This window comes from Azolla caroliniana, unplaced genomic scaffold, assembly GCF_043228905.1.
Source record: "Azolla caroliniana isolate FFs.n. ecotype wild unplaced genomic scaffold, voAzoCaro1.0.p SCAF_14, whole genome shotgun sequence".
Lineage (NCBI taxonomy): Eukaryota > Viridiplantae > Streptophyta > Polypodiopsida > Salviniales > Salviniaceae > Azolla > Azolla caroliniana.
The window spans coordinates 20,472,743-20,496,193 of NW_028230449.1; the positions used below are offsets into that span (position 1 = coordinate 20,472,743).

At 36.8% G+C, this 23,451-nt stretch overlaps 3 protein-coding genes across 5 annotated transcripts; all 3 read right to left on the bottom strand.

The window, feature by feature from the left end:
• Positions 1–1,492: 1,492 nt before the first annotated feature.
• On the bottom strand, positions 1,493–4,761 carry LOC147855854 (pentatricopeptide repeat-containing protein At3g12770-like). 3 transcript variants are annotated; one of them, XM_087330226.1, is made up of 3 exons: positions 2,470–4,761; positions 2,078–2,373; positions 1,493–1,989 (listed from the first exon to the last, which is right to left on the bottom strand). In XM_087330226.1, the coding sequence occupies exons 1-2, from the start codon at positions 4,328–4,330 to the stop codon at positions 2,288–2,290; spliced, it is 1,947 nt and encodes a 648-aa protein (XP_087186352.1). In that variant the 5' UTR covers positions 4,331–4,761; the 3' UTR covers positions 1,493–1,989; positions 2,078–2,287. The 3 variants fall into 3 exon arrangements, with proteins under 3 accessions (XP_087186352.1, XP_087186353.1, XP_087186351.1); XM_087330227.1 differs by having other exon boundaries at positions 2,078–3,759; positions 4,267–4,760; XM_087330225.1 differs by having other exon boundaries at positions 2,078–4,760.
• A 2,301-nt stretch (positions 4,762–7,062) lies between these two features.
• On the bottom strand, positions 7,063–11,297 carry LOC147855855 (uncharacterized). The gene is made up of 3 exons (XM_087330633.1): positions 11,162–11,297; positions 10,850–10,952; positions 7,063–7,299 (listed from the first exon to the last, which is right to left on the bottom strand). Exons 1-3 carry the CDS (start codon positions 11,166–11,168, stop codon positions 7,209–7,211), a joined length of 201 nt encoding a protein of 66 aa, XP_087186759.1. The 5' UTR covers positions 11,169–11,297; the 3' UTR covers positions 7,063–7,208.
• Positions 11,298–13,840: 2,543 nt separating this feature from the next.
• GAF1 (Polymerase/histidinol phosphatase-like protein) lies at positions 13,841–23,386 on the bottom strand. Its single transcript, XM_087330715.1, has 5 exons — positions 22,854–23,386; positions 15,392–15,463; positions 15,230–15,310; positions 14,671–14,825; positions 13,841–14,416 (listed from the first exon to the last, which is right to left on the bottom strand). Exons 1-5 carry the CDS (start codon positions 23,370–23,372, stop codon positions 13,981–13,983), a joined length of 1,263 nt encoding a protein of 420 aa, XP_087186841.1. The 5' UTR covers positions 23,373–23,386; the 3' UTR covers positions 13,841–13,980.
• Between the last annotated feature and the right edge of the window lie 65 nt (positions 23,387–23,451).

Sequence of the window (23,451 nt, forward strand, 5' to 3'; positions counted from 1 at the left end):
GGATACGTAGCTAGTAATTGGAATGTTAAATGGTGACCTCTATACCCAAGTTGTGGTTTAGACTATAAAAAAGGAATCACTTGATGTGTTCCATAAGGAACTTCTCCATGTTTGGTCGTGTATATTGTTTGCATCTGATCCACATAAAATTACAATCCATTTTGCATCTGCCATCATTTGATGGGATTATTAGTAAGGTAAAGCATAATATATCTGTTAGATGTACTATCAAATACTTACAGAACATTGATAATCTGGTGAGTCGTGACAATTCTCTAATATAGGAAATTATCAAGAAACTTGTAAAGAGCACCTTAGACCTGAGCGTACATAGTCTCCACACTTGATCTTAAAACATCTTCATAGATTGGAGATGCATACAATTTACATTATGAAACGTCGATCATTCACATCCCAAGATTCATTTCTTGCACTCCCAAGCAAATAAGATAGGATGCCTAGAGTGGTAATCTTAAAACACGTTCATAGATTGGAACTGCACACAATTTACATTATGAAATGTGGATCATCATTCACATCCCGAGATTCATTTCTTGCGCTCCCAAGCAAATAAGTTAGGACGCATAGAGTGGATTGCATAACATCATGAAAATTGCTTGTGAACTCCAGGCCTAACATATATCATACAGAGGTGAGAACACTTGCACGTTGATCTCTAGATAGTTGGACCCATGCATACAAGTTCAAATCTCCTATACGTACCATTATGCTACTCTCTCTCTCCCCATTGGAACCAGCATATAGAAGGATATTAAAATAATCATCATGTTTAAGTACATGTACATTTGATTTATGATTGCACTCCACCCAATTCAATACCGTCAAAGTGGCAGCTATTACAATACTTGCGACACCACAAGGCCTCTTCAAATGGCCAGAGACATAGTTGATAGTCTACATTAAAATTGAAACATAAAAAATTGTTCATACTATCAAAGGCAAGGAAGGGTGTTTTGTCCGACATCAACATAGCCGCCAAGCATTGCACTTCCATGAGATTATATCTCGGCCATCAAAATGGGAGATTTTATTCATCTCTCAGATGAATATATGCAAAGATCTCCAATAGTAGCTTTGCCAGATTAGTACCTTGTTCATCCACTTAAAAACAACATTAATCAGATATTGCATCAAACAAGACATTATGGAGAAAGTTGGAATTTGGAATGCATAGTAAGTCCATATGACAAATAGAACACAACTACCTGTTCTGGTTACACAAACGAAGATGTACACAGGTATATAGAACAAAAGAAACTACTGTGGATGCTATTTATATTTAGCAAGCATTGTCCTGCTAAAAGAAATTATATGTATTTGGAGTCCAACCAAGATCACCGTTGCCTTGCTGTTCCAAGATATATGTTGAGGTCAAGAAAGCTCTTAAATGCTGATGCCCAAAACTCCACTATATCATGGAGTTTTCTAGGAGCTTCAAGAACGTTTTAACTTCTAACCTTCTAGAACAGTCTAACTTCAGCAATAATAAAATTAACTATGTCATGCCCAGTATACATTAGTCCCTTAGTCTTGCCAACACCACTTATGACACTCAATGTCAGGTAAGTTTGATCAAGACTCAATCATGTTATGTGTTCCCACCAATAGTTTTGCTATGCCCCCCACCCCCCATGTTTTCTCATGTATCCTCATGTCTTAAACAAAAGTGACACGACTATAAGTTTTGTTATGTATCAACTGATATAATCAAACATTGGAATTGAGATCTTATAATAAATCCTAGTTCTGAGTTCCTCATCAATGAGCACTGGGGTGCTACTTGTCTACAGCGAAAAATAGTGCATTCACAACCAACTAAGTGGATAATTGCAAATTAATAAAAGAGAAGCTAGAAGATTAACAGGAAGTTTTTGAATCTCACCCATGTAATTGGAAGTAATCAAGTATATGCAACATCAGTATAAGATAAACATACCTCTGAGATGCTTGTGACAAGCTTCAAACAACCTGCAAAGTTTGGAGAACCATAACAAATTACACACATTAGTTTATTCTAAGTAGAAAATGTACAATATTGACATAAGAATGATGATACCTGAGATGATGCACGAGCAAAAAGTCTTTCAACATTGATATGGGCAGTTTCTCTGATACTAAAAATCAATCAATTCGTCTGACTTCGGACATTGCATAAGCATTTACCTTCGTTATTGACATGGACTCGGCCATATTCAGAATGTCTGATCCTTTATTACCATAAAGTCCAGCCCCTTGGCATTGAGATAAACCTCCTGTATTGGGCAGCTCAACCATTCATCTCTTGGATGTTTAAACCCATGGCATCCTTTTGTAGCTTCAATATTTGGTGATAATCATCCCACATTTGTGCATCTAAATAAATATTGGACATCAAAGTGTAAGAAGCCCCAGACATTGGATCTCTACTAACCACCACATCAAAGCAATTTCTACCAAGGGCAACATTACCATGTACTCGACAAGCACTTAATAAAGCAATCCAACCACTCAAATCATTTGTCGTCGGCATACTTTGCAACAATTTGTGTGCTTTCATTAGATGACCTGCTCGACTGAGTAAATCAATCATACAGTGTATATGCTCGACATTTGGATGAATATTGTGCTTTTTTGTCATTAAATTGAAATACAGCTCTCCTTTCTCAAGATCTCCTTCTTGATTGCAAGCCACAAGAAGACTCGTAAAAATACTAGCGTTAGGTTCTATTCCTCCTTTCCTCATGGCTTTAATGTAATTGTATGCTAAGCTAAGCTTCCCATGGTCAGCATAACTAGCAATCATCACACTCCAACATACTAAGTTTCGAATTGGTAATCTATCAAAGACATTGGTAGCTTCTGATAAATAGCCACAAGTAGCATACATTTCAGTAAGGATGCTTCCGGCTATTTCATCTAGATGGAGTTGATCACGAAGCATCTGATGATGAATCAACATTCCTTGCTTTATTGCCCCAGCATTCACACATGCTTTAAGAACACTTGAATAAATGATCAAATTGGGTTGTGTTCCCTCATCTTGCATTCTTTGAAAAAGTATCATTGCTTCAGAAGCATACCCATGTTGCACATATCCAGTTACCATTGTGCTCCATGAGGTCACATTTCTTGTCAATAACTTATCAAAAACTTTTCGAGCCATCTCTAGATCCCCACATTGTGAATACATATTGACTAAAGCATTACCTAGAGCTTGATCTGATTCTACTCGATACTTGACTATATGGTCATGTAAGAATCTACCCTTGGCCAAATCCCTTGTTCTAGCACAAGCATTTAACAAGCAAGAGAATATGAACTCGTTCAGTTCAATACCCATTTCTTGCATCCTATCAAAAGCTTGGAAAGCATCAAGAGTCTTTCCTTGTTGAGAATATCCTCCAATGAGAGCACACCATGACACAACACTTCTTGAGCCTGAAGCCTCGAGGGTCTTAGAAGCTTCCAAAAGTTTCTGGTATTTTGAATACATATCAATAAGTGCACTATTTAGAAGAATATCACATTCTATTCCACATTGGATTGATGCGTCATGTATCAACATGCCCTTATCTAACGCCTCTAAAGAAACACATGCCCTCAACATACATAGGAGGATCACTTTATTCAGTTTCACACCACTGCATTGCATATCATGGAAGAGATCTAAAGCAAGTGTGTTTTGTCCAGCATCAACGTAACCACCAAGCATTGCACCCCATGAGACAATATCTCGGGCATCAGAAAGACCATTTTGTCCTGATATATCATCAAACAGTTTTCGACCTTCAGATAATCTACCACATTTGGCATACATATCAATCAGTACATTTACCATAACTACATCTGAATGAAGGCCATTTTGCACAATCTCATAGTGTAAAAATCGACCCCAGCGGAGATCCCCCTGGATACCACATGCTTTCAACATACACATATATATAAACTTATTTGCTTCTATGCATTCTTCTAGCATTTTCATAAACAGACCAAATACCTCCCAACTATTGGTGTGATTCACATGGGCTAGTATAAATGAATGCCATGTATACACATTGGGGGTCTCTACTTTACGGAAGACTAAATTTGACACAAACGAGCTATCATTCAAAATGAAAAGCCTGATGAGATGTTCTGCTAATATTGCAACACATTCAAAGCCATGGCTAATAATCAATTCATGGGCAAAAGGAGCCATTTGCGAGTTTTTATCTTGTAAGCAATCTTTCAAAAAGCTAAGAATGGAGATTTCAGAAATTGGATTACCTCTTTGATGCATGGATTTCAATCTCTTGGACATTGAATCCACCTTTTTGGTTATTTTTGCCATACATTAAAAGGTGGGTTTGATGCAAGAACACTTGGTTTTATCGTATTGAGCTCAGGTAGGGCAGAATCAAGAGATAAAAAGAAATGGGTCGATTTCGTTATCTACAATGCATAAACATGGATCAAGCATCCTAGAATCTGTCTGGGTAGAATCAATCATGGTAAGCTTGGTCCAATGAAGAATTGAAGCCATCCACACGTTATTGGAGCAAATTCTACTAATACAGTTTGAAAGTCGAAGGAGAAAAGACAGTATCAAGCTGAATTAGAATTGCATTGGAAACCCTAACAATGTGCCCTCTGTCCGTCCTCCCTGTCTTAACCATTAATTCTCTCATCAGCCTTTGGTATTTCTCGAGTATTATCATTAGTACCCTCGGTATAAAATATTGTTCATGATTTAGTGTTTAGGGGACCAAATTAGAGAGACAATATAAGGCAGTAATGTATATATACATATTTAAAACATTAACCTCACGTGTAGTTTTATAGTACACATATACCCCTTGCACTACGCATCACGGATATTGGGCAATGGACAAATGACTTCATCGACGTAATTGTGGCCATTATGGCATTTTTTTGTATCATTATAAATGTTCAATGACCTAATACAATATAATGTTAGTTTGGAAGCATGTAAACGTTGTTGATAACAGGATTAGCTATGATAGTTAGTTGTTGAGTGACACATAACATATGAATGTGTTTGTTACTGTAATGTTCTCTTCACAAACTAGAAGTTCTTGATTGCAAAATATTTTGATTTTGATTAGATTTGATAAAGCAATCCACATAGAAGAGAAGCACTATATGTGTTTTTGTTGAGGATGCAATAGAGTTTGCCAATAAATCTCTACACACAAAGATGTTTATGATGACACTAACATATAAAATACTGGGCACAAACTAATTGAAGATCTCATTAGCAATGCTTCATGATGCTTAGGAACAATGTTTGTCAAATAGAGTTTGTGATGGTTAGGCGCAACACATGTGGATGTGCATGACCATGAAAATTAGTCACTAGCCAATGGGCCATATCCTTTGTCATTCACAAGCCTTGGTGATTTAAAGATTTGAGGGAGGGGGAGTATGCCTATGTTTATAGTGATAATACCAAGTTAGTATGGCTGTTTTGATGGACTTAACCTTGAAGACCTTTTGGGACCCATTTTACATGAAGTGGTCATGGTCTACGGAATACACTCAATAACCCTACAAAACACAACCAATGAACCTACACCCCACTTCTTATCAAGCCATTTTTTAAATCATAAATATCATATACCCCAAAACACATCCGAATTGAACACTCCATCCATAAAACATCTTTTGAACCATGATTCCCAAATATTTGCATTCCCATTGTCTAATAATATTTGAAAAACTCTACATAGAATTAGTATAAACATTACATGCTCTAATATTCAACAAGAACAAGAGCATTATATGCTCTAATATTCAAAATTGACAAGATGAGCTCTAGAAACATATCACTAAAGAAAATGATAATTGATTATTAACATGGCATCCTTAACCAACAACTAGATGGCTAGTAGTTTGCCCTCTCAAGGGCAAACGTTTTAGCTTTGCTTTGTGCAGTTGTAGCATAACCTCCACATAATTGAGTGCATTCATGAGCATGAAAAGATACAAATATGCAAATAGTTTTGGTTTCTGAGATTGCAGTATAACTCCATCCTAATTTATATGTTCAGGTGAGCCTTTACTGATAACTATAGTTAAAATTAACCATCAATTCTGGTTAATGAACTAATGTTTGTCTTCTAAATTGTGGCTCCATAATATCTACAATTAGTCCACAGTGGCTAAATGCAGGTGGATGCACATGATACCCATACTCCATTAGTTTTCAGGGGTATGTAGATATCTCCAATATGTACAATTATATTATTCATAGATTTGAGAAACTACTTTGAAATCACATGATAACATGTAAAGTATGATTTTGTCCAAGTTTTCCAAGTATTATCAACAGGACCCATATCGTTCATTTCATAGAAACAGAAACCAATCAACATCACCAGCCTTATAATGAAATACATACTATCAAATGTCTCTCCTCACACAGCACACTGAATTTTGTTGATGCACACTACATTTGTTTTAGGGTAATCACCCAAAGCAATCAGATCTCAACTGTCTGGCTTGAATGAGTATAGATAAATATTTGGACATTAAAGAAATATAATGTATACGTGATCGGGAAAACATAAACATTCAAAACCAAGAAATACCTACCCACTTTTCTTGACTTCCATGTCATTATGAGATGTCAAAACTTTTAGTAATCCCATACTGGCTAGTGTGTGTGTGTGTATTGTTATTATTCAGTATCCAGCATATTAAAAATCTAACTTTAACTAAGTATTTATTACTATTTCCCAATCAGCAAAAGCTAAAGAAGAAATTAAAGTTCCAGACTTTGCTATCGGCCAATAGGCTATAATATATAGAAAGATAGATTAGATTGCCTGCGAATATTAACTTCCAGACTCCATATTTAACCACTTTAACCAGCATGAAGAAAGACAAATTTTAGAACATATCAACCCAAAACCATCAAAATTTTCAGGAACCCTATATATTAAACCAATATTCTAATATAATACATAAATGGTTTGAATGTATGTATCTACATATTTATCCATTAATATGATCTACTTCTTAAAAGTTAAGTGTATTCACTCAATCACAACATACCATGAATATAGTCAGCATGAATAGCATGCATTAATGCAAACAAAGAGGAAATACATCAGGAGACCATGCCTCTTGCTTGCACTATTCATTATTTGAATCAAATCCACATGAAGATAGATACCATAAATCAAACTGGGGCAAGCCTTTTCAAGCTATTTCTTGTTGCTATTAGAATTGCTTGCATCACCTCCAGAAGACTGAGCAGCCTTCTTTGCTAGTTTCTCTTGCAGTGCCTTAGCATCTCTGAGAAGTAACAAAAAGAATATTTCTTTGTCATGAAAACAAAAGACTAATGCAACTCTTCTTCATGATAATGTACCTAATTTAACTATCAAATAAGGTAATAATGACGGTTGTCTTTCTTGAGCAGCATAATAATAATGTACTCCTTCATGAATATGCAAAAGGTTGATTTCTGGGTAGAGAAAAAATGGCTTTCTTTGTGAAGAAAACCCAGATGAGATATGGATTTCTTTGTATAAGAGCCGAAATATTAAAAGGAAAAGAAAATTAATAATTTTATTCATGAAGGAGAAAAACTAAAAATGGAATTCTCTTGAATGAAAATTAATTTAATTGATATTTTGCGGGAACACAAACATTTAAGAGACTTCTTTGTGAACAGAAGTTTAATGGATTTCTTTTTGAGAACAAAAGTTAATGGACTATGATGCATACGAATGAATGATTTATTCATAGAAAACCCGAAGACTATAAATTTATTAATAAAAAATAAAAGATTCAGAGAAATGCCCTGGAAGAAGCATAATTATAATGAATTACTTTGAGTAAAATAGAAGATAGAAAAGAAGTTCTTTCTTAGAAGGCATAGAAGATGAGAAAGGGGCTCAGAAGAGTTGCTGATGAGAAAGGAGACATGCGATATGCACATCTCTATGGATTAAATGTGCCTTCTGTAGAGGACAGATGAGTCCACGCAGAAGAGAACGAGCGGGATGGAGCCAGTTGAAGAGAAGAGCCTGAAGAGATTGAGAAAATGGAGAGGGGGGGCATAATTAGGATTGCAGATTTTGAATATGTTTAAACTGACGTTAGTTGGACTTAACCTTCTTATAAGCCATATGCAAACTGGATGGACTTTCCTCCTCAGCTCTAACATCTCAAATGGAGTATTCATTGTTGACATAAGCATGGTGTTATTGTAGGCGTATTGAACTAAGGGTAAGTAATCCTCCCAAACTGCTTTAATATCAGAAATACACCCATATCCCATCATTTTGTATTTGTGAATCTATATAAGATAGTCCATATCCCATCATTTTGTATTTGTGAATCTATATAAGATATTCCATATCCCATCGTTTTGTATTTGTGATATCGAAAATAAAAAATCAAGTCCCTTGCAACATGTTTTTGTGGTAAATGTAGGATTGGACAAGTTACAAACCTGGTACCTTTTGCCAGTTAATTTTAACTTTTTAACAAATTATGCAAGTTCCTGTGTCATCGATTTCAGAATCCCTTGCATAGCATAAAGCATGACTTACTAGAATTGTAGGCCTTCAGTACTTACATGAACATAATTTCTATGCATCATAAGAATTTCATTTTTCAGATTATAATATCGATGATGCTATCCGTCATCTAGCCCTCAGCATATTTTCCCTTCACTTTATCCAGCTCATGATGTTAATGTCCTTATACATGCAACAAACATTATTACTGAAGTCTTATCAAGAGACAGTTTATCCTTAGCAAAAGGTCATCCTAATAAATAATCCTCTTTGGAAGGCGAGACTATAACGTAGCCTATGGATCTCAAACATATGACCTTCGACTATTCCCTCAGGCATTTGAACAGATCCATTAACCTTCCCATCAATGTACTCCTATTCACAACCATGTGATTCCTTGATACCTAGATGGTGTACGTCTTCTCCTAGGCAGTGAGACTGGTTTGTCTAGTGGGACTGGGTGCTTACTCATAGGAATCTCCTTTTTGGGAAGTTATCTGATCCAATTGTGCTCATTTCAAAGGAGGATCATTCATGTTGCTCCTAGGTGATGAGGTTAGCATACCCTTGGCCTGGGTAGCTTAATTTCAGTCTTTTTTTGGTGCAGTACATGAGCAGGAGATATGCATTAACTGCCTCTAGGCAGTGGGACAATACCTCTATGGTGGTAAGGTATCCCTGGCAAATGGGTCAGCGGATGTATTCATGCACTGCCTATTCAGTTGGCATCTCTTTCGTTCAAGTAGGAGTAGTCATTCTCTGAGGTTAGGTGCAGTGGTGGGTGTTGGGAGGCCCAAAACGTTATCTTCCATGCGCATCGCTACATCACAACCTTGGTTAAGGATCTAAACATTCCTGTGATAAGAAAATTGCCTGACGTTTAGTTCCCTACGAATCTATTAATTAGCTTTAGGCCTGATGTAGTGTCTCCAAGTTCGCACCAATGATAAAGGGCCTTAGTTCAAAAGATGTAATCCTGCACAGTGTCTGTTCAATCGATACGGTTGTTGTGAAATCACTTAATATTTCTTCAGCAAGGGTACAGAATGACTTCCAGAAGTTGCCACTAGGGACACTTAAGAGATTGGTTCAAAAGGACTGGTTCATAAGCCCAAAGGACTTGTTTTTAATCATTTGAAGTGGTCATGTGGATTCCTATGCACAAAGTACTTGGGCAAAATCTTGCTAATGGGTGCAGATTTATCGTGGTCACTACTGAAACGGTTGTGGTTATGATATATCTTGTTGGCTTTGGACCTTCATAATCACTAATGAATGCATAGCTTGGCATAATGCTGCCTTGTCCAGGTTGGCAACCTGTGGATCCTAAGGTGCTAGGATTTAGGATTTAGGGTTTAGGGTTTGTTGATTGAATGCTTGTTGACTCCCTAAACCTACTTAATTGTTGGTCAAGCCTGCATAATCTACTTACTGAGTCCACAATAGCAACACCAATTTGTTGATCTAACCTACCTCACCTGAAATTCAAGTTCGCCTCATTATTTCCTTTTTAAGGGGATCAACTGGGGTAACACCCTATAAATGGCGAGACAAACAAGACAGAGTGCCTACCAATCTCAAGAGTATCTACAGAGTGAATAAGCCTCCCCTGGTAAAAAGTCCTCTCATACTCGTTCTAACACCTTAATTAACTAGATGGGTTTAATTAAAGGACTTAACCTGCTAATTAATTACCCAGTGAATTAGAGAAAACACAAGAAATAATTGTAACATACAGTCTTGTTACTAATAGAAGCCAACCACGTTCAATACAATATGGAGCTCAAATACCTAAGTTAGAAATTTAGGTTCAGGTACAGATCATCTTCTTATACCTCTCTGTGATGGATTTCTTGTATAGAACTTCTTTGTGAATGAAGAGAATATTTCTTTGCAGAAACAACAACTGCTTACACTACAGATGCATCTTTTTACCTCTTTATTCTCAGTAGCGTATTTTTCACGGAATTTCTTTCAGTAACAACTGAATTTTGACATAGAACAGCGTAAGGTACAATTTCATCTCTTTTACTAGAATTTCTTAGTGAAAGAACGAAAGATTAAATGAAGAAAAAGAAACCATAGATTTAAGGCACAGATCTCGTCTACTTACCCTTCTTTTTACCTAATTTCTTTATGAAAAAACAGAAGATCAAAATGAAGGAAAGACCACGGCAGATTTCAGTTAACAGCTTTATCTAAGTATTCCTCCCCCTTTTGTCTGTAATGGATTTCTATTCCAAAATTTCCTTATGAAAAAGGAAGATTTCAATATCGACAAGGACATTAAGCTAACTACAGAATTTCCATCCTCTTACCTTTCTCTTCTTTGCTCGGGAGTGAGCTCTTCCTTCTTTCCTCCTGCAGCTTTCGCAGCTCTTGCCTGAGCACGTTCGCGATCTTTCTCTCTCTGATTTCCTCGTGAGAATCCGTCGCAGGAAAGCCAAAAAAAAAAGTTAAGGAAGAAAACGAGAACAAATCCTAAGATTTAGAGGAGGAATAAACAACATGCGCACACAGAGAGAGCAAGGCAAAGAGGAACCCTGAAAATACGAAGATGCTATTGGAAAGAGAACAAAAACAAACAAAGAAGAGAGAGAGAGAGAGATCTGTTTGTTGTTTGAGGATATGAGTCATGGCGCCGGCGGGGCAGGAAGCTTGGCTCTCTGATGAAGGAGGCGAACGGAAACCCTAAAAACCTCGGTGGTGTCTGTGCAGAGGGAGAGGGAAAGGCGGGAGGATACACACAGAAGAAGAAGAAGAAGAAGAAGAAGAAAGAAGATGGGAAGGGGACAAATAAATAATTAAATCAAAGAAAGAGCAAAGAATCAAAAGATGAGAATATATATATGTATGTATGAAAATACACACACACACACACAAGGAGATTATATACATACATACATATATGAATCATGACATACATAATCATATACATATGTATGAAAATACACACACACACACACACACACACACACAAGAAATGAAAGAGTCAAGATGTGTGTGTGTGTGTGTCTGAGAGAGAGAGAGAGAGAGAGAGTTTTCACGTGGTTTCACAACGGAGCTTTTTCATGTCTGTTTTGCATTTGTAGCATTTGCATTGTGATGCCTGCCTTCGGACATGAGAAACATACAAGAAAGAGGGTGTGGGAGTTTATTTCCTCCCATTGCTCAAATTTGGCCTCCTCTGCCCCACCCATCTTTTTCCAATGGATGAGCCCAATTCGGTTCAAGACCATATACACTTCCATATATTTGGATCCAAACTTTCTCACTATTTTGAAGCAGCTTCATCATTGAACCACGTAGATGTGGTTATGTCATGCTACAATAGTATTGATAGTTCAACACTTGTGTTGAGAGGTCAAGCCCACCACACACCTAGTGTGTGAACGTACACCCTTTGGTGCATGCATCAGTCAAAGTCTACTATTGACATAATGAATATGTACTATGTTGATCACTAGTACATATATAAATATGTGTACTTAGGCATACATATGTATATAAATATGAGTACTTAGGCATACCTCTTATCCTTGATATTCATTTACACTTTATTACAATTTAGTAATGTAATTGATTGTTCTTTTATTGCACAATCATTCCATGTTTTCTAAAATTCTTTAGCGTCACTATTCTTATGTATCGTGTCTCTCTTCCCTCTCCCACACACACACAACAATAGCATACACACATCTTATTAAATTTATTGCATTGCATAAAACTATATTCCTTAATTTTTTAAAAGTTCCCCATGTTATCATTGTCATTTGATTTTTGACAATCTTAGGGCGAGTTTTTTCTCCATCAAGAGACTCATGAGACAATTGGAGTGTAAAGTTTGTTTATGTTTTGAAAATGTAGTAGACATCACATTGTATATAATTCATTATCCAATTCATGGATTGTGGATCATATGTAGATGAGCTTTGTTGTAACTCTTCATGGAATAAACTTTGAACCTTACTCAAGCATTATTGACAATATTAATTGTCTTAAAATATACTCAATTTATTAATTTTGGGTAAAGCTTGGCTTAATACTCATGTTGTATCCAATGATGACAATCAACTAATGAATCCAAAATCAACTTGATCCTCAAATTGCCCCCACCAGAAAACCAAAAGGCATTATAAGGATTCACAGGTTTTTGGAGGTTACTACCGATAATTTATCAAAACGTTCACAAAGAAAGCATGACCTTTATTTTAACTCCCAAAAGAATTTTAGATGTAGAAAAGAATGTAGCAAGTTGTTTGAATAACAAAGAGTGCATATAGTTAAAGGCCCAAATCTTAGATCCCGGATTGGACTAAAGAATTTCGCATCCAAAAGGATGCATGAGCTTCTATGGTAACAACCATCTTATACCCAACCCAAAGAGGAGAAAATGGATTTTTCCTAGACCTTATGTGAGCCACCAATTGAACACAACAGGAAAAAATTGTCGACGACTCCAATTTGATGGTTTACTCTAACATTTACCAATTATGGGTTAGAATTACTTCAACAAAATATTATGCTATTGATGGTTTACTCTAACGTTTACGTAAGCGCATAAATAGACCCGCATATAAAAGGTTCTTTCTCATGGATCATTAATGCACATGACACCACTTTAGTATTGATTTTATTCACAAGTGGTTTGCAAACCATTTCTAGATATATTGGATCCACTTGGATGAAAGAAATTTGTTTTCAAATAATCACCAAATTCCCCAATGTGGCCTGAGGGCAACTTTTGAACATTGTCCTTATTTTCAATATGTGCTTGTACTTTTTGAAGTGCTTTGAAGGGAATAAAACTCTAATTGCATTCTTCCAGTTACATGTAGCTGAATAAGTAAGGTTGTTACTTATATCCCAATTCATGAGGTTATGAGGGAGATGCAAGAAAGTCATTTGCACAAATCCCTGCTTTTTGCAACATAGGGTGGTTATTGAGATTTGAATGCAAGCGCAGCATTCTACATAACATCAAGGAAATAGGTATAGTTACTGAGATTTAATTACAACCGCATGGATTTATAAGAAAGACAATTTCCCACTAGCATATATACTTAACACAAAGATTGTTTTCTCACATTGTCTCTAGATAGGGGCATGCAAAAAAAGGTATATAAACTTGTTGGCCAGACAATAATTTACTATAATTCTATTATCTTTCAAGATTGTGCATATGAGAGGGTAGGTCATACTTGCAAGGGTAACATATATACAAAGGAATGAAAGATATACATGAAGAAATTAACATCTGATCTGGCCATCCAACATCTTCCCAGGATAATGGTGAGAAGCGCATGGAAGAAAGAAGAAAATTATTTATATTGATGTTTTCTGGAGGCTGAAACAATTGTCACATGAGACAATTCCATAAGAAATAAACTGAAGTGTCTTCATTTGGGAGATGAAAAATAAAAAATGTCCTCAATGTGCTAACCTTCCGTTACCCTTTCATTGATTCCTTCTTTGTTTGTTTATGCTTTTGCTTGGGTGGCTTCTCTACGTTTAGCTTCTTCCGTTTTTTTTTATGATCTAAACCCATATCAAAACTTGGATCAATGCCAAGGAAACCAGATTCTTCTTCTTCTTCTTCTTCATTATCATAAGGAGGAAATTCTGTGTCCAAACTTTGTGATGTGAAAGCATCCGAAATCTTCATTCTGTCATTATTATTATTGATTAACCCATTGCATTCGTTTTGAATCTCAGGTAATACATACACTTCTTCCATCTTCGTATTCGATAAGGGGTCCCAAACCATAGGAACATCAAACCACATTGCATCACCTTCACCAGATTCCTGCCCTGACGATGGGGCTCTGTCGATTATGAAAGCTGATTTGAACTTCTTTCTTTCTAGACCATGCATGATAACGCTTCTGAAAACATACAGAGTAAAAACACCACCTTATATGTTAATATTTTTTTTCACAAGAACCTAAGAGTTTTGGACAACTGAATATGAGAGTTTTGGTGCTCAGCGATGGATGGACGATTCCAATTAGTAGACAACGGAATATGAAAGAATGATTGAACAAAAGAAAAAAGACATATTAACACCTCTAAAAGACTAACATAGTGGCCAAATGAACAAAGAACGAAGATTGAGATTGAAAAAGAGAGTATGAATTACTCGCAATTTTTTGAAACTGAAGCTTTTGCATCTTCCCTTGAAAATGAAAACATGGTTCCTAGATTGGCAATATCATTGGGACCTCTCAAATCCATCCATCGCTGCGCACCACTTGTTATAATGATGTTCCGCCCGCGGGTCAAACCCTGTAATACCTGCTCAGTTGTCTACTAATTAGAATCGCCTTTTTTTATAATTCAGTACAAAATATTAACAAACAAGCTTATTTCCACAGCGGACTATATTATTGCAATATTAAAACCTCCTTAACTATCAACTCATTAGCATGTCTAAAATTAATTATAAAATCAGAAAATGATAAGACACATTTCCACTTTGAACCACTTTAGAAAGCTTTCATAATCATCTCTCTGCCAGTCACTAATCAGAAAATATTGCATTATTACTATACTAAGTAGGATATCTACATAGTTACAAATGCTAAAATAAATACCACTTCGAATTACTTTATCACAATATTTGCATTATTAGCATCATTTGAATCAAGTAATTAAGAAACCTTTTTTAATCATGAGTTTCTTCAACATTTGCAATATACCTGTGCATTGGCAAATAACTGTCTCCGCGCTTTTATATCTTGAAATGCTCCACTTACAACAATCTCAAAAAAAACACCCCTCTGCATTAAATATACCACATCATAAAAAAGGACTTTTCAAAATTATAAATGAATCCACTGAAACGAAGAAAAAGCATATACCTCAATTGCAGCCTTTACAGAGGGTGCTCGTAATCGGATTGACGACTTGAAGTCTAATGAGATAATATCCACCTACTCAAACAGTAGTAAGTACAGAATGCTAAAAATATCAGATTTTGGTATAAAACGGAGGTTGATATATGCATAACATATAATTGAATTTGTAAGTCCCTCTGATCCTCTGTTCCTTGGGCCACTTGTATGTCCAGGAGAATGTTTCATTACTAGGCAATTTACATTATCCACATCTTCTAATCTTCGGCTTCAATACTTGCTATGGTGATATATGATCATAGACGAGACCACATCTTCAATTATCACTTCTTGTTGTGTGTGTGTGTGTGTGTGTGTGCGTGAGAGAGAGAGAGAGAAATCTACATTTGATTCCTCAAATATGACCCAAACCCCACATGTTGGGGACCATTCAAGGAAATGATGGGGCTCAACCAAACTGATCTATTGCCATTTCTATGTCATTCAAAGAAAAAAGGGTGACCACCATCTGATGAGGTATAGACACGTAAGAGTGTAACACGCGTCACGTTTTATGCTCGATTATAATGAAAAAAGAAACACACAAAATGGCACAACAAAGATTACACAAGATTTAACGTGGAAAAACCCTCAATGAGGGAAACAACCACGGGACAAAAGTCCAAAACCAATCCACTATCAAGAAAGAGATACAACACAAAGTACAAGTTCTACTTCTAGATATACTAGAAATATGTAGAGATATGTAGCATAATACTACCGACAAAAATGGTACAATAATCCAAAGGGATAAGACTATCTCTCAAGCATATAGTAGAAAAGAAGAGAGAAGAAAACCCGGATAAGAATGTCCACAAGTCGAAGTAGTAGCCGTGTAGATCTCACGTTGAGTAGCGGAGATGGAAAGAAGATTAAGAGTAGATGAGTCGAGCACCAAGCTTCACCAAGCTCCACCAAGCTTCACTAAGCTTCTCTATGCTTCACAATGCTTCACTCTCCTTCACACTCTCATACTTTGTTCTCATCTCTTCCCATATATATATATATCTCCTTTCCACCTTCTCTTTGTCTCTCTCAAAACAAAAACGGTCGTTTTGTTTTGAGAGAGACAAAGAGAAGAGAGGGTGGAAAGGAGATATATATATATGGGAAGAGGTGAGAAAGAAAAAAAAAGGGATGAGGAGTGTGAAGCATAGAGAAGCATAGTGAAGCTTGGTGAAGCTTGGTGAAGATTGGTGAAGCTTGGTGCTCAACTCATCTACTCCCAATCTCCTTTCCATCTCCACTACTCAACGTGAGATCTACGCGGCTACTACTTCGACTTGTGGACGTTCTTATCCGGGTTTTCTTCTCTCTTCTTTTCTCTTATATGCTTGAGAGATAATCTTATCCCTTTGGATTATTGTACCATCTTTGTCGGTAGTACTATGCTACACATCTCTACTTATTTCTAGTATATCTAGAAGTAGAATTTGTACTTGTGTTGTATCTCTTTGGTGATAGTGGATTGGTTTTGGACTTTTGTCCCGTGGTTGTTTCCCTCATTGAGGGTTTTTCCACGTTAAATCTTGTGTAATCTTTGTTGTGCCATTGTGTGTGTTTCTTGTGTTTCTTTTTCATTATAATCGAGCATAAAACGTGACGCGTGTTACACTCTTACGTGTCTATACCTCTTCTAGTGGTATCAGAGCGGAGGTTGTGTTTTTTTTTGCTCGATTATAAATGGAGGCAAACACATCAACAATGGTTGTTTTAAATGGCACGAACTATCAAAAATGGAAAGGAAAAATGAAAGATTTGCTTTTCGTTAAAAATATGCATTTACCTATATTCGCAAAGATTAAACCCGAAAAGAAAAATGATGAGGAATGGGATTTTGAAAATGAACAAGTATGTGGTTTCATTCGTCAATGGGTAGGAGATAATGTCTTGAATCATGTTGTGAATGAAACAAATGCAAAGACTTTGTGGAATAAATTAGAAACCTTATATGCTTCTAGAACCGGTAACAATAAGTTGTTTTTACTTAAACAAGCAATGCATTTGACTTATAAAGAAAATAAGTCGGTTTTAGATCATTTAAATGAGTTTCAAGGATGTTTTGATCAATTGTCTAGCATGGGTATAAAGTTTGAAGAAGAAGTTCTTTCTTTATGGTTGCTAAATACTCTTCCCGAGTCATGGGAAACATTTAGGGTTACTCTAGCTAGTGCGGCTCCTAAGGAAGGCATGACAATTGAACTTGTGAAGAGTGGAATTCTAAATGAAGAAATTCAGCGAAGGACGCAAGGAGCAACATCAAACATGGACGCCTTCGTTGCAGAAAATAGAGGAAGAAGCCAAAAGAGGAGTGATGACCGAAACAACAAAGGTAGAAGTAGAAGTAAGTCAAAGTCTAAATATAAAGATTTAGTTTGTCATTTTTGTGGTAAGACAGGTCACATAAAGAAATATTGTTTCAAATGGAAGAAGGAAAATAAGGTGTCGAACTACATGAAAGATAAGAAAAATGTGAATGACAATATCGATTCTGTTAATGTTGCTTCCTCTAATGATTTACTTGTTGTATGTACAAGTTACAATGAAGTTAACATAAGTAGCCATGAAACCACTTGGGTTCTTGATAGTGGTGCCTCCCACCATGTTACGTCCAGAAGGGATTTTTTCTCATCTTACACTCCAGGTGACTATGGTGTTGTGAAGATGGGGAATGATGGATTTGCAAAGGTAGTCGGCACAGGAACCATTTGCTTGCAAACCAACACGGGATTCAAGCTGATTCTACATCAAGTACGACACGTGCCCGATATTAGATTGGATCTAATCTCCACAGGTACATTAGATGACGAGGGTTATAGTCATGCGTCTCAAAATGGTAAGTGGAAAATTTGTAAGGGTTCTATGATTATTGCGAAAGCTAATAAATGTTGTCATAATGGTCTATATCTTTTGCAAGCTTCTGTCACTATTGACTTTGTCAATGCAGTTGAAAATCAAGATGTTTCAAAATTGTGGCATAAGAGATTGTCCCATATTAGTGAAAAGGGACTTGACTTTCTAGCAAAAAAGAACGTCCTACCAGGTTTAAAAGATGTGAAGTTAGATACATGTGATCACTATTTGGCAGGGAAGGCTAAGAGGGTTTCCTTTAAGCATTCTTCTCTTCGACGAAAAGGTATACTCGATCTAGTGCATTTTGATGTGTGTGGACCCTTGAAGGTAAGGTCAATGGGTGGAGCACTTTATTTCGTTACTTTCATTGATGATCATTCTAGGAAGCTTTGGGTTCGAATGTTGAAATCAAAAGATCAAGTTTTTGATGTTTTTAAAGAGTTTCATGTTTTTGTTGAGAGAGAAACAGGGAAGAAACTGAAGTGTATTCGTAGCGATAATGGTGGCGAATACTGTGGATCTTTCGATGCGTATTGTCGAGAGCAAGGTATCAAACATCAAAGAACCCCTCCTAAGACTCCCCAATTAAATGGTTTGGCCGAAAGAATGAATAGAACCTTAGTTGAAAGAGTTAGGTGCTTACTCTCAGATGCAAGGTTACCTAAATCATTTTGGGGTGAGGCTTTGAATACTGTTGCACATATCATTAATTTATCTCCTACTACCGCATTGCAAGGTGATGTACCAAATAGAGTATGGTATGGTAAAGATGTCTCTTATGATTATTTACGTGTGTTTGGGTGTAAGTGTTTTGTGCATATACCCAAGGATGAAAGATCAAAGTTAGATGCTAAATCTAAACAATGCATTTTTATTGGATATGGTCAAGATGATTTTGGTTATAGGTGTTACGATCCTGTGGGAAAGAAGCTTATTAGGAGTCGTGACGTAGTGTTCATCGAAGACCAAACCATTGAGGACATTGACAAGGCGGAAAGGTCAAATACCCCTTCAGATGGTGACCTAGTAGATATTGAACCAATTCCTGTGATGGATGATGATACACAAGAGAGTGCCTCACAACAAGAAGAGCAACATGAGGATGTTGTTGAGCCGTTGATTATAGATGATGCTAGTAATGATGTTGTTTTGCCAGAGACAGGTCTTGAGCGGGGGGAGGAACTCCCATTACAAGAGGTGGCAAATCAACCTTTAAGGAGATCTACTAGAGAACGACGACCATCCATGAGGTATCCTAGCTCTGAATATGTTTTACTCACTAATGACGGTGAACCGGAAAGTTTTCATGATGTGCAAACTCTTAAAGACAAAGATAGTTGGGTAGAGGCCATGCATGAAGAAATTAATTCTTTGAAAAAGAATAACACATTTGAGCTAGTTGAACTTCCTAAGGGTAGGAAAGCTTTGAAAAATAAATGGGTGTTTAAGTTGAAAAGGGGTGATGATAACTTTATAAAATATAAAGCTCGTTTGGTAGTAAAAGGATATGGTCAAAAGAAAGGAATTGACTTTGATGAAATTTTCTCACCAGTTGTGAAATTAAGTTCAATACGAATTGTGTTAGGTTTGGTAGCTAGTTTAAACCTTGAACTTGAACAATTAGATGTGAAAACTGCTTTTTTACATGGTGACCTAGATGAGGAAATATACATGGAACAACCAGAGGGTTTTAAAGAGAAAGGGAAAGAACATTTGGTATGTAGGTTGAAAAAGAGTCTCTATGGCCTAAAACAAGCACCGCGCCAATGGTATAAAAAGTTTGATTCTTTTATGGTGAATCAAGGTTATAAAAGAACTAATGCGGACCATTGTGTGTATGTTAAACAATTTGAGGATGGTAATTTTATTATACTTCTTTTGTATGTTGATGATATGCTAATTGTTGGGCAAGACCTAAATATGATTAATAGGTTAAAAGTGGAGTTATCTAAAACTTTTGACATGAAAGATTTAGGGCCTTCTAAGCACATTTTAGGTATGCAAATAACTCGTGATAGAGAATCAAAGAAATTGTGGCTTTCACAAGAAACGTACATAGAAAGAATCCTCGAAAGGTTCAACATGCAATATTCGAAACCGGTAAGTACTCCTCTTGCCACTCACTTTAAATTGAGTAGGAAATGTTGTCCAATTACCGAGGAGGAAAGAGATGAGATGTCATCGATTCCCTATGCCTCGGCGGTTGGATCTTTAATGTATGCTATGGTTAGCACACGACCAGATATTGCACATGCAGTTGGTACAGTGAGTAGGTATCTCTCTAACCCTGGTAAATCTCATTGGAATGCCGTAAAATGGATTTTACGGTATTTGAGAGGTACATCTAAGTTGTGCATTTGTTTTGGAGGTTCTAAACCAATTCTTGAAGGCTTTACAGATGCGGACATGGCTGGAGATCTTGATGGTAGGAAATCTACATCCGGTTTCTTATTTACTTTTGCAGGGGGAGCTATATCATGGCAATCCAAATTGCAAAAGTGTGTTGCCTTGTCCACTACAGAAGCTGAATACATTGCAGCAACTGAGGCTGGCAAAGAAATGCTTTGGATGAAAAGGTTTCTTTTAGAATTGGGTTTGAGCCAATTAACTTATGTGGTTTTTTGTGACAGTCAAAGTGCAATGGACCTAAGCAAGAACTCAATGTATCACTCACGGACAAAACACATTGATGTAAGGTATCATTGGTTACGATTGGCGATCGAGGAGCAAATGTTGCAACTAGATAAAGTTCATACTGATGACAACGTTGCTGACATGCTAACAAAGGTGGTTCCAAGGGAGAAGCTTGAGCTATGTGCCAAGCTTGCCGGAATGGAGATAAATTGATACACAAGCAATTCTCTCCTTGTGTGACCGGAGGGGGAGATTGTTAATGTATCCGGTCACTATTTTGTCTTTTCTTTTTTTAATAATATTTATTATTATTATTAGATAGTAATATAAAACAAAACGAAAGTTTTGTTTCTTTAGTAATTATTACCCTTACTTTATTTCTTTAAAAGGGTAAATGTAAGTTACGTTTTTTAGTGAGTAAAGAAAGAAAAGAATAATAATAATAATAATAATAAAGAGGAAAACAAAACAAAACGACCGTTTTTGTTTTTGAGAGAGACAAAGAGAAGAGAGGGTGGAAAGGAGATATATATATATGGGAAGAGGTGAGAAAGAAAAAAAAAGGGATGAGGAGTGTGAAGCATAGAGAAGCATAGTGAAGCTTGGTGAAGCTTGGTGAAGCTTGGTGAAGCTTGGTGCTCAACTCATCTACTCCCAATCTCCTTTCCATCTCCACTACTCAACGTGAGATCTACGCGGCTACTACTTCGACTTGTGGACGTTCTTATCCGGGTTTTCTTCTCTCTTCTTTTCTCTTATATGCTTGAGAGATAATCTTATCCCTTTGGATTATTGTACCATCTTTGTCGGTAGTACTATGCTACACATCTCTACTTATTTCTAGTATATCTAGAAGTAGAATTTGTACTTGTGTTGTATCTCTTTGGTGATAGTGGATTGGTTTTGGACTTTTGTCCCGTGGTTGTTTCCCTCATTGAGGGTTTTTCCACGTTAAATCTTGTGTAATCTTTGTTGTGCCATTGTGTGTGTTTCTTGTGTTTCTTTTTCATTATAATCGAGCATAAAACGTGACGCGTGTTACACTCTTACGTGTCTATACCTCTTCACCATCTTCCACAGTTATAGTGATGGTTTTGAAATTGACAATGGAGCATGGAGACCCCTCCCTACCCGCATGTCTACAGTCTATTTCAATCAGGAGATCAAGGATGAGCATCATACACCTTGATGTCAAGTTTTAATGGCCATCCGTAATTCTTCCTACTATCAATCAATCACCCAATTCTTTCACACGAATTCTCTGCTCCCCTGCCTCTTAAGAGCATATGTATGTTCAATGCGTAACCATAAGCAAAATACACGAGGCACAAGTGGCTACACCCTAGCTCCCATAATGCTTGAATCACCATTGTTTCCTCCTTTGAATCATCAAAAACTCTTGAATCCTCTCACGAAGAGGAGACATTTGCCAGTTATTTTGGAATTGCAAGACATAAGCAGAAAAAATTAGCTACAAGTGGCTACACCCTCCACGAAAATCCCATAATGCGAAAATATCATCATCTTATTCCAAGAACACGTGTCTGGCATCCCAAGTACGTCAAAATATTATGATCTTTATATTCTCCTTTGAATCATCAAAAACTCTCCAACATTAAAACATCACCATATATTCCAAGGTCATGTGTCTAGACTCCCGAAGATAATTAGGGTTTCCTAATTATGTATGCAGAAGCAATGTGTTGCGTGGATGTATTTGAGAGGACAGAAGTTTGTAAAGAGAGTTGAGGGATTAGTCCATATGAAAATCCACAAGAGGTGGATGGAAGTATTAAGCACAAGAGGAAAATGGTTAATCCATCATCAACTTTACAATGAGCCACTACGGGCATTATATACATGTTCGGATACACCAACCCATCATTCTTCACAAAATTAAAGAACTATACAATTCATCACAAAGATAAAGAAGTTGGCTTACCTCCAAATGACCACAAGCTTGTTCAAACACCCTCTGCTCCACAGGCCGAATAGCCACAATATCATAAGACTTTAGTAATGGATTCGCGGGATTCAAAGAAGCAGCCTGCATCGCATTATCTACAACGAGGGTGAGGCGGCGATATTGTCTAAAGGAACCTCTTCTTTTACCGGTAGCTAAAGAACCACTGGTGTTCTCTGCACCAACAACGCCATGGAGAACTTCTCTATGGAAATGGGCAGACCTAACGATCTCTGAACCATCATCTGAAGCGATTGCTGGGAGGTTGACAGAGGAGATATTGCAGAGATCAGAGGAAGAAGACATGGCACCTTTGATGACGTGGTTGAGGGCGATGCCGGAGTAACCTAACTGTAGAGCAGTGGTGACAAGAGAGGATTTGAGGGTGGGAGACAGACCATCGATGGCGAGGTTAAGGTCGTAGAAGGACGCTGAGCTCCATCGCTTCTTCTTCTTCTTCTTCTTCTTATTCTTCAAATTCATCGTCTCCTTCGCCATAATCGTTAGCTTAAAAGAGAGTGTTATGTTACAAAATGAGACGAAAATGAATAGATCTCTCTGTGTCTCTGTCTCTGTC